Source organism: Chelonia mydas, chromosome 18 (assembly GCF_015237465.2).
Source record: "Chelonia mydas isolate rCheMyd1 chromosome 18, rCheMyd1.pri.v2, whole genome shotgun sequence".
NCBI classification, from domain to species: domain Eukaryota; kingdom Metazoa; phylum Chordata; order Testudines; family Cheloniidae; genus Chelonia; species Chelonia mydas.
The window spans coordinates 7893850-7913513 of NC_051258.2; the positions used below are offsets into that span (position 1 = coordinate 7893850).

Below are 19664 nucleotides of genomic sequence, written 5' to 3' on the forward strand. Positions count from 1 at the left end.
ATTAAGTGCTTGGTTTTGTAAGTAAAGTGTTGATGATTACAATATAATCATTGTATTTCTCTACCCATGGGCACATTTGGTTATAGTCAACTTCCTTTAATGTGAAGATCTTTGGGTCTCTATATTATTTATTTATTTATTTATTTATGATTTATAACTTTATTTATCTCCTCCCAAGTCTTTCATTGGTCCTACAGTAACATTTCCCTTCTGCTACTGTTTAATGTAGGTTTAAAATAATCTGTTCTACCTATAAGAATGGCCATACTGAGTCAGACCAATGGACCATCTAGCCCAGTATCCTGGCTTCCAAAAGTGGCCAATGACAGATGCTTCGGAGGGAATGAACAGAACAGGGCAATCATTGAGTGATTTTTTGAACCCAGTTATACTTTTGGCCCTATGACACTAAGATATTAAAAAGGTATTGATATGAAGAAAGATTAGGGCTTATTCAATAGGTGAGAGGGGTGAGATGAGGTGAGAGGGTCTCAAACTAGAAATGGGAAATATTAAGTTAGGTACAAATAAACCATCTCTGAAATGACTTGGGGAGTACAGAATGAATTTCCAAATGCGGGAACTGAGTCACCTCTACTGATGGTGTGGATCAGCTCCTTGTATTGGAATTCAGAACAGAGGAGGAACCTGCTCCATGCAGGTAGTGGGGCTGGAGGAACTGACATGTTTCCAAGAACACATCTAGGGCTCTGTCAACCTTTTCCTCTTCCAACAATCTTTGCAAATGCTGAGATAAGTGAAACTAAAGGAAAGAGATTTACAGGTGTCACCACAGAAGTCAAAGTTGGATTTTTCCCTAAAGGGAATCTTCTAGTGTTTTGTCCAACCTAGTTTTAAATGTTCCAAGTGATAGGGTTTCCCCTCTTTCCCAAGTGAGGGGCTTTCCGCTTCATCCTTTAGTTGACAATTCCACTGACCAATAAATACATCCACCTGGCAGGATGTTCTTCTTAAAGTTTCCCTTTTTGAATGTCTTCCCATTACTCCAAGTTACACTCCCTCGTACAACCCTGTGTAAGATTTCTGCTTCGTTGGAGTTTGCACTCCAAATATTTGTAGAATGTTATGGCCTTCCTTTATTCACAATTTAGCCAAGCTATGCATATTGAGGCCAACATTTTCTAAAGTAGCCATGGATTTTGGATGCCTTAAGGTGTCTGAAGATGGACACCCAACAATGGAGGCACTCAGAATCACTTGAGAAACTATTAGCCTTAAGCTCTGTTCTCCTTTCCTCCAGAGCCAATCCATCCAGCCTCCTGATCATTTTTTGCTGCTCTTCTCTGAACGCCTTACAATTTGGTCATATCTTTCTGGTAATGAGGGGTCCAGAAATAAATGCAATGTCACCATCCTGCTACATGATGTGATGCCTCTATAAATGCACCTAAAATTATATCAACCTTCCCTGCTCCCCTTCCCCTGGGTATCAAAAAAATGACCACATCTATGCCAACCACCAATAAGGATTTACTTTATCAGCTCTTTAAGGAATGATCATAGGGTGCAATTTTCTGCCATTGGTTATTCAAACCCAGCACCACCGGTATCTTTTCTCTCTAGTTCTGATAGCCGTTTTCCTCGGGGTTGACCTGGTGGCCATATCTTGCTCATCTAGTCTTGGTGTCACACCTGTCTAGCCTTCACATTACATCAGTCTAGCAATCTGCTTATTGGAAACCTCACACTTAAACATGAAGGAAGTCTGCTGAGTAAGTACAAGATTCATGGATGGGATACGATCAGCCACCTTGTGATGAATGAGGAGACTTCCTTCTCCCTGGTAGCTGTCTCTCCTTGCAGCGAGTACTCTCCTACTTACATACTGACCTGCTGCTCTTTGGTGTCACCATTTGAATGTACACAAGTTGTTTCCAGATGTCTCTGAGCCTGGGAGAGGCATTGTAGCAGCAGTGAGTTGGCAATCCTAGCCCTTAATTGTTTTTCTGCCCAGTGCCACATTCTGGTGTTTGTTCCTCTGGAAGTAATGGTACAAACCATGGCACCGCGCTTCAGGGAGAACAGGGGCCTCAGAGCTGCCCATAGGAGTCCCACCTTTGCAATAACAACAATAACGTGCACTGACACAGCAGATTTCATCCCTGGATCTGTTATTATCCTCCCTTGTAAGAGGCGAAGAGAAGTTAAGTGACTTGCCCAAGCATCACACAGTGAACCAATGAGAGAACTGGGAATAGAAGCCGAGTCTCCTGGCTCCCAAGCCTGTGTTTTAACCATTAGCTCACACTACCTCTCCCACATAGCTTGGGCAAGGTCATACAGTGAGTCAGTGGCAGACCTGGAAACAGAATCCAGAACTGCTGGCACCCAGCCACCTGCTTTGACCCTCCCTGCACACCATGGATATCATTTTCACAATGGAGAGATTTTTGAAGGAGGCTGGATAATTTTCTGACTATCATTCAAGTTTGTAGCTAGGCAATGTCAGACTATGATGGGGCAATCGAATCTCATGCTTCAGGGTATAAGCTGATTATCTTCTGGGGTCAGAGAGGAACTGATGTTAGCCCCTTTCTCCCCCACTGGTCAGGTGCATTGTGGGAGGAATTTCTTGCCTTGTTCTGCCATATCATATGTGGGCGGTCACGCTGTCTGGAGTGGCTCACGACTATGAGTGCCTACTTCAGAGCAGACTGTCAAAAAACAGGGCAGACACCCCAAACTGGTGGTATGTTCTATAATTAGCCAGAAACAAATGAGAACTCCTGGATCACAATACTGGTCTTATAATGAAGTCACAGACAGTCCCCTTAGATTCTCCACCCTATCTTGCTACCCAGACAAACTGGATTTTGTGATAAAAGGTCACTCAAACCAAAAATCACACCACATCAGGTTGCTCCCAGCCCCAAGAGACCAGTCATTTCCCCCAGATCAATTAGTACTCCAGATCTTACACCAAAGACAACACTGGCAGCCAATTCTATAGTAAACTATCTAAAGGTTTATTAGTTAAGAAAAGGAAATGGGAGTTATTGAGAGGTTAAAGCAGGTAAAATAAATGCATGGCTGAGTCATGGTTTGTAACTCCAAATGGTGATAGTGATGTAATAAACAAAATAAACAGTCTCCCAAAAGTCTTTTCTGGGTACCCAGGTTCTCTCTGGGGATCTCCGCGTTGCATCGGGTACACTTCCCTATAAGAGTCCAAACAGTTCAGAGATGAAGGATCTTTCCTTGAATCCATGCATCTAGCATCTTCTCACAGAAAACAAGCTGACAGGGTCACTACCCACATGGGCTTTTCCTTTGATGACATAGAGTGAGGAATGCATTTTCAGTCTTTGACCTCCAGTCATCACACACAGTGACCACTCGCTCTGAAATGAGCTCTTTTCTGTTAGAGTTCTTCATTAGCATTCTACAAGGCTTCTTTCTCCTTTGACGGGTTATTTTGTTACAGGGATCTACCCAATGTAAATGTTTGCTACTACATTATAACAGGATGCAGATATGCGAAAACAATGCTAGTAACATCCCATTGTTTTTCATGAAGTTTAAACACCAGATACACTCTGATACATTTAACAATCGCTTTGATCTATACTAATTCACAAGTGAATTGGCCTGGGGCTTTGGCATGAGTCCGCCAGTGTCACACTGGCCATTGCCAGAAACAGAGTGCAGAACTAGATGGAGTGATTGCCTGTGGGATATCTGCAGTCCCTTTCATGGCTGCTTTCCCCAGACCCTGTGTAATGACACTAGCCAGCACAGGCTGTTAGTCAGTCTGAGAACTAGAGAGAACCACAGACTCTGTCTGTGTCCAGCAGCCTCAATGAGGAGTCCCCTTCATATTCATTGCAGCCTGTCTCCTCTCCAGAGCGAGGGATAGTGGATGACCTGATCCTGTTTGTTTTCATGTTTGTGGAGGTGTACCCCAATGTACTGCCTCCCAAAGGAAAGATCAATCATTGTGCAGCTGACAGATTGAAAGATTCCCACGTTGTCCTTCTCTGACCCATTTTCTAGCTCCTTAGAAGCTGTGTCGGGTATTATGTGTGTTGAGTTGGCATAAAGGCATTTGTGTGTTGGGAAGGAAGCAGACGGGGATTTGACTCAAGGTTCACAGGGTGGGAGCACCCTAAGCTTGTACTTTCCACACCGAGCAAGGTGGGCAAGGACTAACCTGGCCCTTCCCCATCCTGGCAATGAGCAGCTGGAGTGAGGGGGAGAATATCAGTGAAAACAAGACAGGGCCAAAAGCAGCAACTCCAGCCTCGGGGTGCTACAGGGGTCTCTAGAGTTAACTGTAGGGAGGGGATATTTGGGGGTTGTCTTTCTTCACATTTCTACAGATCATGAAACTTACATAATATTCTCTCCCCTCTTCCCCCCACCTCACCCCACTCCCTTTTGTATATAAAAAAAGATCGCCCCATCACTTCGCTGCCTCTCAAACTCCTCCCCCACAACACACAACACCCCCGCACACCTACCCACACAACCTCCAAACCTCAAAATCTGGAGCCCTGATTGCAGAGATTGAGGCTCCTAATTGCACTTCACTTTCCAAAGCCACATTCGTTTATCATAAAGGGTGCACATTTCCCCTGCTACAGTTTCCACGGCCAGAGGCCCTGAGGGCCAGCTCAGAAATAGAGGGAATTAATTACATTTTTTAAACTCCCCTTCTTTTAAAGTACAGGAGAGAGTGATGAAACGTCCCGGGGGGAGGGAACTGGGGGACCGCAGAGACGATGCGGGGGCAGTGGCAGGAAAGGAGGTACCTATTATTTCATCCAGGAGGCTCCATTTTACCTTATCCTCAGCGCCCCTCCACCCCGACACACTGAGATCCTCCTTTCCCCCATGACAAGCAGTCTCCTAAAAGGGTGGAAATTAGGCCAAAGCCTCATAGCACCATGGCCATTATTGACTTACCCTTAAGTGCAAGCTCACGCCAAGCCTGTGACTGATTTGGGCAGCAGCAAAGGAAAAGGAGATGGGGGGGGGAATTGAGAAAAGGGAGGGGAAGGCAAAGCTGTCCATTGCCATGATTGACAGGTAACAGATTTCCCTCCAGATAAAACCTTACAGATGTGGAGTGGGTATTGATTTTTAGTTAGTGATGGTAATGCACCAAGAAGTAATAAATTATAGGAAAGCAAGGTCAGAAAAGGAAAGGTAAAAGGACTTTGCATTCTTAAGGAGGGGATTACTCCATCTGCCCTCCACTTCCCCAAGTTCAAAAGGTTGCTGGAAAATGAGTTGCACCAGTCGGCGTGAAATGCCAGACAGTGCTAGCCTGCCCCCAAGCTGGAGTCCTCTTCTTCACCCCTCTTGGGGAGGGTGTTCAACGCTGGGTGGCTGATGTCAGCTGGGGTGGAAGAATCCAGGATCCACCTCTTGTTATTTTTGATACAATAGCATCTAGCGATAAGGCTCCCCAATGTACTAGGGTTGGACAAACACATTGGACGAGACAATCCCTGCCCCAAAAAGCTCACAGGCTAAATAGACAAGACAGACCAAAAAAGCATTTCACAGTTGGGGAACCATGGAACAGAGTGTTTGAGAGACCTGTCCAAGCTCACACCGTGACTCTGTGACACAGTCCACTACCTGAAACACACCACCACCCTTCTTCCCTTAAAGCCATGTGGGAGCATTCATCTGGAATACACTGCTGTCTTCTTAGCTGATGTTCTTTGCCTAAGAGTACCAGGGATCTAGAACAAGAATCCACATCATGGTTCAGGGCACAGAGCTTCAGAATTATGCTGCTGGCTCCTCTGGGTGCTGATATTCTGGGACCCTTTTGGCTTCTAATATAATAACAGTAATTGCACATCTGTACCACAGCATCTCATGTCCTAGGATCTCAGAGCTCTTTACAGGCATGTATTAATTCAGGATCTCGACACCCTTGTGAGATAGTATCAATCCCATTTTGCAATGAGGAAACTTTAGAGAAGTTAAGTGGCTTTCCCACGGTGTCACAGAGAGTCAGGAGTAGAGCTGGGAACAGAGCTCAGGAGTCTTGTCTTCAGCTGCATGAAACTCGGCTGTTGTTTTTTGCAGAGATTCGTGCAGGCTTTTCTCCAGTTTCAGCTCTCACAGGTTGGGATAATGTAGGCCTGAGACTTGTTTACACTAAGGCCACTTCACCTCACTCCATCTCGTCAGAGTGCCTGAAAGTGAGTGTAGTTGTAACTGGCACCCACTTTGAGGCCCTTTTACAGAGTGCAAGCGAGGGTCAGCCCGAGTTTCACCTTACGTTTTTGAAAGCTCATAGAATCCCTCAGACTCAAAGTGAAAGAAAACCACCCAGCTCCACATGATTTCTACATGCAGCATCTCTGAATTTAGACTATGACCAAATCTTCACTTGTACAGCACTACAAACACTGGACAGCTCACGAAGGAGCGTAGGAGGAGAGAGGAGGTGCTATCCTAGCCTTCAGTTAGCCGAGCTGTGGCTTTCCGAAAATAATTAACAACAGCCATTTGTGCACCTGCTCCTAGTCATGAATTGAATTTAATATCTCAGTCTGGCCCCACATATGCCTGGGACAGGTGCCCTAGATGTATGTATAATAATAAATAGCCAAGCCACTTGCCTCATTGATGATCAGTTCCTTCTGAGCCAATTCTCCTGGTCATGAAGCTCCTGCTGTACCATACGAAATCAGGTTACACTAGACCAGGGGTGTCAAACAGACAGTCGGCCAGCCTGATCCAGGCTGCCTGATGTATTTGTGTCACTTGCGTGTCCTATTCAGATTCCACTTAAAGCAGAATCTCAGCGTCTGTTTAAAGGGAAAAGGCAGGTTTCTGACCCTCGTGACGGTGAAGAACACTTCCAGATATGAACGGAAGGAAAACCAATGCAGTGTTGCCTTCCTGAGTCTTCAGAGAGCCTGAAACAATGGCTCAGAGAGGTGTAAAATCCCCAGTCCCTATAAATCTCATTAGAATGTCAAACTCAAATGATCGCACTTTAACGTCAAGATGAACTATTGCATAGCTGATCATTTCAGCAGCTGGAATGTGGAAGGGGGTAGGAGAAAAACCCCAGGAGGTTGGAAACAGGTGTTGCTGTAAGGGAACATAGAGGGAAGAGCAGAGGAGAGGCACAAAGACAAGGAAGAAGGGGCGAAAGGAGGTGGGGAAAGAAGAGAAGTGAAGGGCAGAAATAGTAGTGGCCCAAAGGGACACTTATTTTTCTACTGAGGGATCCAATAGTAACTAAAAGTTTAGTTAGCATTTAAAAGCCAGATTGATCCCATTGGGCATCCGGTCCAGGACTTAAAGTGGATTTTGGCCCTTTCCACCACAGGAGTTTGACACCACTGCATTGACATCCTGTCATCTGAAATCAGCTGAGCTCCCAGAGACTGTTAGAGTTCTGGGGGAAGTTAGGACCCTGTGCTATCCACATTGGGACAAAGATGATAGAAACCCCTGGGATCCCAAGGTGAAGAGCCCCCTTATCTGTATTGTACCTGGAATCAAAGGAGGCAGTATGCATCTGGAGCCAGAGGCCTGTAAAAATATAGGAATTGCAATTCTGGGTTAGACCAGCGAGCTGTCTAGTCCAGCAACCTGTCCCCAATACCAGCTTGTTCAGAGAAAGAAACAAGAAACCCTGCAGTAGCGTTATGGGACAACCTGCTCCCAGAGAAATTTCCCTGCTAATCCCCAACAGCTACAGGCTGGCATAAGCCATGATGCAGGAGGGTTTACATCCCTTTCCAAAAATGTTGTGGGAAAAGGCAATGAAGTTCTTGATGATACATATAGCTAAAGTGTGGACAGCTCCATATAGTATGTACAGGGCTTTAGGATATGTAGCACTTACTGCTGCTGGCTTTGTGATGCCCTGGCTCACACAGCCTGGGGCTGAAATAATGTGTGAGGAAGAGGAGGAACTCTGAACCCCCCAGCCCAGTAGACCCCCCGGGATAGGGGTTATACTGATTTTCCAGCTGATAGGCTGACACCCACTCCAATCCCCCATCACCTTCTTCTCCTCAGGGGTCCAGCCATTGCTGATCTGTGAATCCAATGCTGAGACAAATCCCTGAGAAGGGACTCAGCCTGCCCGAGTCGGGAGGTGACGCTGCGTCCAGGGAAAAGGTCTTTGCTGGACTCCTGAGTCCTTCCGGGGGAGGGGGAGGGTGAAAAAGCAAATGTCAATCTGCCCCCCCCCCCCATCATTCAGGATAAGCTCCTGACTTAGCGAGGGCAGGGAGGGGAGGAGGGCGATGGGGTTGAGTAGAGAGGGAAATAGCTGTTCTATGGAATCCCCCCTTGTGTCATTCCGAAGAATGAACCCTCTGCACAATAGCTCCCCAGGCCACCGGCAGGGGATAAAGGGCTCGTTCTGCCTCTTGCTGGGCTGCAAATATTTTCAATTTGCCACTTTAATTGATGTCAATAAGGTTATGCTAAATGTGGAGATTTTCAACATTTCTGCTTTCGAGCTCCACGCTGGCTCCCAAGGTGACCGCTGCCCACCCCCGGGCAAGCAGCCAGCACAAACGCCGCAAGCCTGCACTTACCCAGTGACAGGTGACGAGATCAGCCCAGCTGCGTCAAAGGCGCCTCTCCTCCCCTCAGCTCCTGGTCAGGGCTCCACTTACACACTTGACAACCACGAGGAACCTCACTGATTTCAATAGGGCAGCGTGTGGTAGTAAAGTTAAGCAGGTGCTCAAGGGTTTGTAGGATCAGGGCCCCGGTTCCTATCCCTATAAGCAAACTGACTCGCTCCATCCTGCTCCTGTTTGCCTTCCAAACACCTCTCTTCTAACAGGCATTTTCTCTGCAAAATGAACCAACTGTGCTTACAGTCCCAAAGAGGTAAGATAGTTTAGGTGCAGCCTTAATTACATTTTACAGCCAAGGGTAATCCTGAGATGGGCTGAGCTTCTACCAGCAATTTAACCCCCTTTCCTTTACCTGTGCTTTTGGATAGGGGGTGGGCGAGTTCAAATCCCCAGATCAAAGCCTGCTCTTCCAGGTTGGATCCGAAACCGGGAGGTTACTATTCAGATCTGGTTCCGACAGGAGCCCAAGATGGCAGAAATCTCATGACTTTTATTCTATCTTTATTTGACTTTATTCTCCAGGGTCTTCAATCTGGCACCGGTTGGCAAACGTAAGCTGACTTAAAAGCCACCATAGATATTGGCTGTCACAAGACCACCTGGAGGCAGATCCTGCTGGATCTAAGCGTGCTCTCTTCATGTGCCCATCAACAACGCTTTCCCCTTTTGCTTCCCCAGGTGATGAGCATCCTAAGCAACCCGAGCGGCGTTCCACCGCAGCCCCAGGCTGATTTCTCCATCTCTCCCCTCCACGGTGGTTTGGACACCACCAACTCCATCTCCGCCAGCTGCAGCCAGCGGAGCGACTCCATCAAGTCTGTTGACAGCCTCCCCACCTCGCAGTCCTACTGCCCTCCCACCTACAGCACCACTGGTTATAGCGTGGACCCCGTGGCCAGCTACCAGTACGGACAGTACGGACAAAGTGAGTATCGATCCCGCCAGAAAGTCAGCTGGACTTAAGCAGAGTTAGGTGCGGGGGGGGGGGGAGTTGGGGTAGAGGAACCAGCAGTCAGATGGGGTGTTGGCTTGGATTCCCGTGGATGTTTGTACAGAGAATCATTCTTTAGGGACTAACCAAACAGACACCATCCTGCTCTCTCCGTGCTCTGTACAGGGTCCCCCACTCACTTGCCATCTATTGGAAAAGTCTGAATGAAAGATATTGAATAGAAATATTTATATTGTAAGGGAAGGAGGGGTACCTCCAGGATCCCTCTGCTTCCCCATCTCCTACTCCTGCTCCCTCAAAGACCCTACAACCTGGTGACCCTGCTTCTGTCCCAGGAGAGTTAGACATGCCTAACATGACATCACTAGCCAAGGGACTGAGCTCAGCTGCACCAACCCAACCTGTCAATAAAAATATAGGGTGGATATCAGCACAGCGTGAGTCCGTCATTAGAAAACCGCATTTGATGCACACCACAGATCCTCAGTGGCCAAAACCATCCCATTCAAACAATTCACAGTCCCCGTCACTCCGTTCTGACCCAGCTGCCAACACCCCCACCACCTCTTTAAGATAGATGCTTCAGGTGACAAACCTTCTCAGCTCTGGGGCTTCCTCAGCCAGAGGAGACTCAAGCCAAACACACGGAGGTGGGATACATGGCCACTCTGCTACTACACATGCAGCCCTATTGGGAACAGAATCCAAGCAGCAAAGAAACAAAAAGGAAAGAGAGAGAGAGTTTCTCTAGCCTTTTCGTTAGGAGTTACACGCCATGTCAGCAGGTACAGTTGTGCAGGTAGGTTCTGGACTTTCGGGTGCTTTGAATGCAGCCACCCCCTTCCAAATTTGCATAGTAATTATTGTTGCTATTGCCTCCATTTGACCTCAAGGATGGGGATGGGGGGTTGGATGAATGGAGGTAACACGCCTTTCCCAACATTCAGAAATTGCTGACTGTGGAAAAGGGCTTCTCATGTTAAAATTCATGCTGACAGGGGGAAATTGCCAGGCATGTGTGTGCTTTTGAAATCTGTGCTGACAGGGGGAAATTGCCAGGCACGTGTGTGTTTCACAGGCGACATCATATCCAGGAGTCCCAGCACGGGTGGAACTGAAGTGTCCATTCCAAGCCTGGTGCCAGTTCCAAACTTTAGTGTCTCACAGCCCCTGGGTCTTTTATGCCTCCAGCCCACCATTTCCCTTGTGACCACGGCAGGCCTGGTTCATCAAATCTCACTTGTTGCTTCAGTCAAGAAAAATGCTGAAAGTGTGTGTGTGTGTGTGTGTGTGTGTGTACGGAGCAGAGGGGTGCCAGCCTCTCGAGAAGGTTTTGTATGGGAATCTGTGACTCTTACCGGGCAACACTGGGGATTGATTAGTTTGGCAAAACCTTGTCAGCCAGGTTTGGTTCTAGGAAACTTAGAGATAGGCCAGAGTCAGAATCCTGGGTGTGAAAACAGTCAAACTTTTGTGAAATTTAGATCTGGAACTGAACCCCGCTGTGACTTATTTGAGCCCCCAATATTTGAGGGCTGGGGGAATGGCTCATCTTGGCAACAAAATCTGTGTAAGGCATTCTGAGCATCCTCACTTGCCTCTGAGGCGAGGCCACTCTGCCAAGGGTCTGCCACCTCAGCCAAGGCTCACTGAAATCAAGTGGAATCTTTCCGTGGGCTATGGATCAGGCCCAAAAGACAGCGGTTGGGAAGGTCAGTTTCACCTCTAGAATGGCTGGGTCACAAAAACACTAGAGACCCTGGCAGAGGGCTCACCTGCCGGTGTTAAACTAATAATAAGTGTGTGTTGTGAGAGAGTGACCCGCAATGGGTTAAAGGTGCATCCTCTTCCTCCCCTAGCTCTCCCGCATGCCCATGGCTTGTCCTCAGTGACCTTTCCTTCCATTCGGCCATGGCTTTTTATTCCCCCCTCCGTCACAGCCCTTTAATGTCTTTAACTTCTATGGCTAAATGAGAACCGGCTGTGGCTGCAGACAGGATCAATAGCTGCTTCCCCCTCGCCCCTCCTCTTTTTGTTTTTAGGGAGCTTGATCTGTGACCCCTTGACCTTCCCCTCACTTCTGGATGCAAGGCTGGACACACGTGCTATTGATAAAAATCTTAAACAAATTCCAATACCATGTATTTCCAATAAAGGTCCCTTCGGGCAGGACGTTAGTCACACCCCATGTGTGTAAAAAAAAGGGGGGGGGGATAAAATTTTAAAATAAAAAGAAGGAGTTGAGAAAAGACAAGCAAAAGATCAAAAAGGAGGAGAAAAGAGAAAGAAATGCTTGTCTTGTTTTGCTGCAGGGATTCTTATTCGGGGCTCTCTGTGTTTATGAAACCATCCGCTCAAATCCCTTGATATTCTTTTATTTGTCTCCCCTTTTTTGTTTCTGTCTCGTGTCTCCCTCTTTTCTGCAGAGTGTTTAGACTTTCATCCAATTTCAAAGTCTGGTTTTGAGCTTACGGTTCAATCCACCGGGCGTGGTTTGCAGTGGGAACGTTTTCCGGTTTATTTCAATCAGAACCCGGTCTCCCAAACATTCTGTGCCCAGCAGCAAATCTCGTACGATTGACAGAGTTAGACCAGATGTGCCGCGCTCCCCAGAGACATTCAGGTAGCCAGCCACAAAGGGTCCCTTCCTGTTGCCGAGGTGAAGGTAGGGTGAGAAGCTTTTAACACACGCACACACACACAGACAACCTCCACCACTTCTTTCCATTGCTGGGAACTGGATTCACTCTCAGTCAGATGAGCCAGTGAATCCCAACTGTTCCCTGTGTAATACTCCTGCCTTTCAATTGGGTGCTGGATGGCAACTGTGGCCACAAACCAACCTTATGTGTGTTAAAATCAGAGGCATTTGAAGCTGCAAAATCCCTATATATATATGATGCCCTGTACAGAGCCTGCTCAAAAGCCCATTGACTTCAATAGGGTTTGGATCAGGTCCATAGAGAACATGATCTCTCTGTCTACCTAAGAGATGCTGAGCACATGCAGTACCTGGTACAGTCAATGAGAACCGTGGGTAGTCAGCACCAGGCATATACACACACACCCCCACTCGCACACACTCCTGTGCATTTCTTTTTGTTTTGATTTCCATTCTGTATTAAACCAACTCTGATTTCTGGCAGGGAATGACCCACTTCCCATGAACCCTCCCCAGAGGCGCAGAAAGAGATGGATGGGTGGCTTTGGTTTAGTTGGTTGGTTGGTTTTTAATAATAATACCACCACATTTCTATCCCTAAGTGATGACCAAAACAGGGAGAGCAACTTCTGACCAACCTTCAGAACGTACTAATTCCCCAGGAGAATTAACGTTCCCAGCTGGCCTTGCTTTTCCTCCCTCCGCAAGTACGTGTCGGAGTCCGTGCCTTGCACAAATGTCAGCATGTGCGTGGGGATATACATAAGGATGGATGCACAGACATAGACACAAACACACGCACGCACACACACACACAGCACTCTTAATTGTATGGGCAATTTGGCCACGTGTCAGGAATGAATGTGGTCCACTAGCCCATCTCACAGGTAAACACTCACCTAACACACATGCACCGCAGCACAAATATACAGGGCTAAGCCTTAGGACCAAGCAAACTAGGGACAAGGGAATCTCATTCTTCCGGGATCTTCTGCGCACCCCAATCCACCCCCCATTTCCCAGTCTTGTGGTCCCATCAGACTCCAGTGCAGGTGGGCCACCTCAGGGGCTGAACTCCCTAACAGGCCTCATGCTGCCCTTCACACCTCAATGTAACTTTGTCCTGTGCCTGAGTCCATTTGCCGCTCACGTGTCCCAAGCCATGAACACTCATACACAGAGGCAATACACAGCATGTTCTGTCCCAGCCGGTGGGGAGCAGGGGTGCCAGATTAATGTGGTCCTTACAGTTCCCAGAGGCCGGAGCCATGCTAATGATGCCGGTGATGGAACGCAGAAGCGTGAAAGGAATTCTAATAGATATGACAAGTCTAATAAGAATTTGTGTCTGGAAGGGACCCCCTTTGGGGCAGGCATCTGACAAGATGTTGATGGCTGAAATTTGTTTACTCATTGGCACCGATGGTACGTCTCCTGCCAGCTCCTTATTAATCTAATTTGAGACATTATAGCTAGTGAGAGGGAGAGACTTTTGACTGAAGCTCTGCTAATGAGCGGTGTCACCATCCTGCCCTGTCCCTCTTCCCCTTCAGTCCATGGGGCGGTCTGTTGAGCTGGAACTTGGTCACAACTTGGGATATGGAGTCCCCGGATCACCTCGGGAGTTGCCAATGTGTCTTCCATGATGATGATCAACAGAGGCTTCTCCCAGAACGGGAGGAAGGAGGCGAGGAATGAAACTATCAGAGATGTATCAACATACGGTGTCTGGGTCAGATTCTAATCTCACTCACACTGGGCTAGCGCCATTGAAACTAGTGAAATAATTTACACCAGCGTAACTCAGATCAGTGGTGGGCTCTGTGGCTGTGAGGGAACACAGGGAGTTGAGCATGGAGATCTCTGCGCTCACCCAGCGCTCCTACCAGCTGTTGTCCTCTTCAACCTTCATCCTTAGGCAGCTCCCCAGGAGATTCCATTGTCTATGGGGGATGGGGAATTCTTGTGTTTTTTTCAGACATTTTCACTAGGTTTGAGTACATCTGTAGCAACGTGTGCAAAATTCTGTGAAGGCAACCACTGCATTTAGCTCCAGCAGGGCCTCCTCTTCTGTCAGGCTGCTCTAGCAGGGCCTGGGTCTATCTGTCTGTGACTCCCCTCCCATGGTGGGGCCAGCCTGTCTGCAACTCTCTTTGCGACAGGGCCTGTCTGTCAGTGACTGCCCCCCGCGGCACGGCCCACCTGTCTGTGACTCCCTCAGTGGCCGGGTCCATCTGTAACTAACCTAGTGGCGGGGTCTGTCTCTCTCCCCCAACCACCACAGAGGACCCCTTTGTGTCTGTGATGCCGCCTTCTCCACAGCGGGGCATGCACATCTCCAACTCCATCTGTGGTGATGCCCGTGTGTCTGTGACTCCCCCTTGTGGCAGGGCCTGTCTGTCTGTGACTGCTCCCCATGGTGGGGCATGGGTCTGTGGCTCCCCCCTATGGCTGGGCTTATGTGTCTGCAACTCCCGCCATGGCTGGGCCTGTCTGTTAGTGATTCCCCTTGTGGCAGGGCTTGTTTATTATCCTCTTTTAAATGGACCTAAAATGCCTCATGCCCCCCAAATCCCAGTCCTCATGCTGGTTTTTTTTTCCACTCCCTTTTCCCCCACAGCTGCTGTCGACTATTTGGCCAAGAATGTCAGCCTGTCTACACAGCGCAGGATGAAGCTGGGAGAACATTCAGCTGTGCTGGGCCTCCTACCAGTAGAGACAGGCCAGGCTTACTGAAGAGTCCATCTGTGCCAACAACCCACTCCAGCAATCTGGTACCACCGGAGAAAACACCACCAGCAGCCTTCCAGGGTTCCACCTCTGCCCAGACCCCGCTCCTTTCCAAATCCCCACCACTCTGCACCAACGCAAGACGTGAAGGAGATGGGAAAGAGGGGGGAAGGCTCTCCATGTATCCAGTTCCTTACCAAGCACTCTTCTAAGACGCCAATCCAGCCTCTTTAACCGTGACTCTTTCTGTGGCCAGAGACAATGGGTTGGATACATTTATTAACCCTAATGTTCATGCTCTCCCTCCAGCCCACCTGGTCAGCTTGGCATACTGCCCACACTTAATGACTTTCCATTGATCTCGGTAGTTGGCACAGTCAACGCTGAATTTCTTTTTCCATTGTAAAATATATATTTTTATTTTCCCCCCTTCTTTTTTATTGTAGTAACTTGGTGGACGTTGTATAGAAGGAGTAACCAAGCTGATCACTAAGGGTGATGTCATTCGGGACCAAAAGACCTTTGGACCAAATATAAGAAGGTGTTTAAAAAACAAATGAAAGTTACAGCAAACCTGTCCACCCCCCACGCTGCTGATAGGATCCCGTAGCAAGGGGAAAGTAGGCAGGGATGTTGCTCCACATGGGTGGGATTCGATGGATGCTATAAATGCTCCAACCTGGGACCTCTGGAAAGCGTAAATGTAAATTGTTGAGCGGGGTTATGAGAATTTGGGGGCAGGTATGAGCAACGCTCACTTTTCCACTTAGGGACCAACTAGATCCTGACAGGATGGTGTGGGGCTGGCTGAAAACCACTTGCATCCAATAGCAGCGGGAGATTCAGTAGGAAATGTTGGCACATGAGCGTGTGGAGGGCTGGCGTGGACAGTGTTTGGGCCAGGTGGTGTCTGACTGGGCAGAGTGAGAACTGAACAAGGACCTTCTTTCTTTCGCTCAGCGAGTTCAATCCTGGCAGTGAGGGAGAGTGGCTGTGTATGTCGGCGAGGGAGGTGCACTGCCCAATGGGTGCTGTAGCTGAGCCTGGGTCTGGCCTAGCTGGAGATACTTCAGCTTTCAGAATTGGGTCCTTCCGTTGCTAGAACATGATTGAAATGAAATGAGACTCTTTCTGAAGGCACCTGTCAGGGACGTCTCCCATCAAGCGAAGGCCTGAGGGACAAGTTAGTCGCTGGGATGGAGGAGGTGCATTAGCTAAGGCAGAGTGCCACACAAAACTGGAGTTTGCATCATGCACTGGGGAGACAGAGGGCTGTAGGAATGGTCTGACCACGACAGTCTGTCTCCAACTGGCCAGAGAGAGAGGGAGGCATAAACCCACGTAATGCACCTGTTTGTGCTGTACTGGACTGTAGAGGAAAGACTCTTGTGCCCTTATGCACACAACTCTTTATTTCCCAACCTACCAGGGTACTTGTCTCTTACCTTAAGTAACTCGTCATTTTCACCATCCTCTGGTCCTTTTCCGGACAGGTTGATCTCTTGGTCTCTTCTCTTCATATTTCTGTGTTGTTTATTTTGGAGGTGCTTTCTCTCTAGGCCTCAGATTTTGTTCTTGTTCAGATTTGCCTCCCTCTTTTCTGTAGCATACAGCATTCTTTCCTCTGTACCAACCCATGATCCTGCTCAGCTCAACGTTCAGATAAACCCAGCTGGGAATAACAAGTTATATGTGAGTCACGAACCACGTGGGGTTTATACAATTTATTTATATGGTGTGGTAACAATCTTCACTCCCCCCGATAAAATGCTGTAGCAGGTCCCTAAACATTTAGACTTTCTTCACTCTCTGACTGCATTTAAATGACTCACCTCCAAGAACACACTTCTGTTTACTCATCACCCTGAAGAGGATGGGGAAAGTTGCCATTGAAACAACCCATCCTGCTCCTTTCCTTTAAATGATCTTGTGCCAGCCAGTGACTAATTTGTAAGGTCCAACGTTCAGTGGATTGGCAGCAGATGCTGCACGCTGGGTCAGTCAGATACAACTTTCTGGTGTCTATATTGGACGTATCTTCAGTGGAGTTGAGAGATGTGCGGGGACCTAGTTTCTGCCTCCCAGTGACAGAGGATTAAAGGGCGGGTGAGGGGGCGGATTTCTTCCCTGCATCCTTCAGCTTCTTCTTTTTGCATTTCCCTCAAACCATCAGTCCTTGTCTTTACACCTGAAGCAACATCTTCTGGGCTGTTTCAGGCTTTCTGGTGCCTTGCCCTTGGCTGCATTTTATTGTTAACCACAAAGTTGCCAACTCCCGTGGACATGGCAACCCACATGGGCAAATTGCCAGTTCTTAGCCAAAGCCAATTTTTGCTTCATGTGTTGCTCTGTATTGTATCGGACACCATCCATGGCTTTTGTCCAGCCCACTGCTTCACTGGGATTTGTTGTTCCGAACTCCTGGAAGCATTTTAACACACAAGATTCATCTCTCTTATTTATACACACACACTGCTGTTTAGCAGCTGGGTTGCTAACAATTGCACACAGAATCCTCTGCAATGATTTGTACAGGGAATCCAAATCCCTCCTTTTACTTGTCCAACTGTGCAACAAATAAAACGGTGATTCCAGACCTTCCCCTCGACTACAGGAGAATTTCCTGGGATCACAGAACTTCCTAGTTCTTGCATTTCACAATGCCATTTCCAAGACTAAATACTGCATATAAAGCGGGAGTTGATGAAGGCAAGAATCCTGGTTTCTTAGAGGTTACTGGCGAACTGAGATATGATAGACAAGAGGTGTTGCCCAAAGCTAGTGTGATAGAAAAGGAAAATGGAGAGTTATGTGCTTTTGGTTTGGATCTGAAATGAGGAAGAACAACTTTTGAATCCCATTTCTGGCTTGACTGTCCCTCCGAGTAACTATAATAACATGTTTCAGAGTCGCAGTCGTGTTAGTCTGTATCCGCAAAAAGAACAGGAGGACTTGTGGCACCTTAGAGACTAACCAATTTATTTGAGCATAAGCTTTTGTGAGCTACCGCTCACTTCATCCGATGCATGCAGTGGAAAATACAGTGGGGAGATTTTATATACACAGAGAACATGAAACAATGGGTGTTACCATACACACTGTAACCAGAGTGATCAGGTAAGGTGAGCTATTACCAGCAGGAGAGAAATATAATAACATTATTACCCCAACCACATCTAACCTGGAGAATCAAAGGAACATCTGGAAACACAAAGCAGATGCTAGGGGTCAGTGACTGAAACATCCATTTTAACCTGCTCTAATGTCTCACGGTTACCTGCGGGTTTTGAACAGACACCGGTAAGTACTGCTGGAGCAATAGAACGGGGATGTTACTGTGTGCCATGAGCTGCATTAATCAGCAAAAAATATTGACAGCTCAGTGAGGATAAGCACCCAAGAAGGGCTGTCATGGCCGAGAAATGTACAAACTGGTATGTCTTGGTGCTGTTAGGAAATGTAATGTACAGAGGGAAGATGTTAGTCCCCTGTATTAACTGAGCATTGTGATCACCGACAGCCAGTCAAAAAGCTCTAATCATATCCCAAGTCCTAAAAGCCATTTTATACTTCAATTAATTAAAGCCATTTTTGACCAAACTGATTTCTCCTCATCTGCTATACGATACAGCCAGCAGGAAAGACCCAGCTTGTCACGAGAAACGGTTGGCCGCTGATCCCGCCCACAGAACTTCCTCTTCTCCCTGCCTTGTTTTCTTGTGTACTTGTGTGCGCATATATACAAAAGCAAGAGACACACAACAGCTCCCAGTCTGTAAGGTGGCCCGCAACAGCATACAGCAGGTTCCAGTAGTGGGTATGTTGTTAACAGACAACTTCAGTTAAGCTAAGAGCCAGAGTGCAGGAGCCTAAGATAAAGAGTCTGAAAAAGAGGGAGCATTATAGAAATCTGTTTACCAGTTACCTTCACCAGAAAGTCCACGAACATCCTGGCTGCTGCTGTAAATAGAGTTCTTAGAGGAATATGAAAAACGCCCCATGCGAATAGCTATTCTCTGACCCTCTCCCTGAGGTCGCACTTATGTACATTAGTTGGATATTTGGTCATGTGCTGTATGTTTATAGAAAGTTGAGTTTTTTTATATACTAAAAACACAGTGAGTGCTGTGCTAGTTTAAAAAAAACGGGGCAAACGGTAGAAATTTGCATATTGTGTGTTTTCAAAATACATTCCAGAATCTTTGGGGTGGGATGGGCTTGTTTTTGTGTGTGGGGGGGTGTTTTTTTTGTGTTTTAATTTTTTTAAGGTACATTAATGTATGAAAGTCAAAAGGGTTTTTTTTGTTTTGTTTTATGGATTGCCAACCTCAGTTCTGCTGAAAAAAAAAGAGAAACTTGGGGGATGAGGTGGGGAAGCAAAACGGAGGGAGAGATGCCCTAAAGGTGAAGCGCTAGGAAGGGTGGAACTGCGGCTCTTGGCAACGGGCAAGCATCGGACTCACAGGAGCCTGGAGAACGCCTGGCCAGAGTCACTTGAAGTGAAACGAACAGGCCATGAGCAGACATTCCAACCATGGGGACACAGGGACACCTGGGAACCCCAACAAATCCCGTGCTTAATAAAACAAACCAACTGAAGGACACATTCAATGGACATTCTCTCAGGTTGATTTTTTCCCATGCCTGTGAACATGATCCTTGTGGGAAAAGAAGTAACGGATTTGCTCTATCTCCCCACCCACCGGCACCATTCCAAGACCAT

The 19664-nt window shown here is 47.4% G+C and overlaps 1 protein-coding gene across 4 annotated transcripts in view; it reads left to right on the plus strand.

The window, feature by feature from the left end:
* PAX7 (paired box 7) overlaps positions 1–15556 on the plus strand; it is a 148879-nt gene extending 133323 nt beyond the window's left edge. For all 4 annotated transcript variants that reach the window (XM_037881490.2, XM_043531850.1, XM_043531851.1 and 1 more), the window contains exons 8-9: positions 9276–9522; positions 14832–15556. In XM_037881490.2, coding sequence (XP_037737418.1) covers positions 9276–9522; positions 14832–14947 — 363 coding nt within the window. In that variant the 3' untranslated portion in view covers positions 14948–15556. The remainder of the gene's footprint in view (positions 1–9275; positions 9523–14831) is intronic.
* Positions 15557–19664: the final 4108 nt, after the last annotated feature.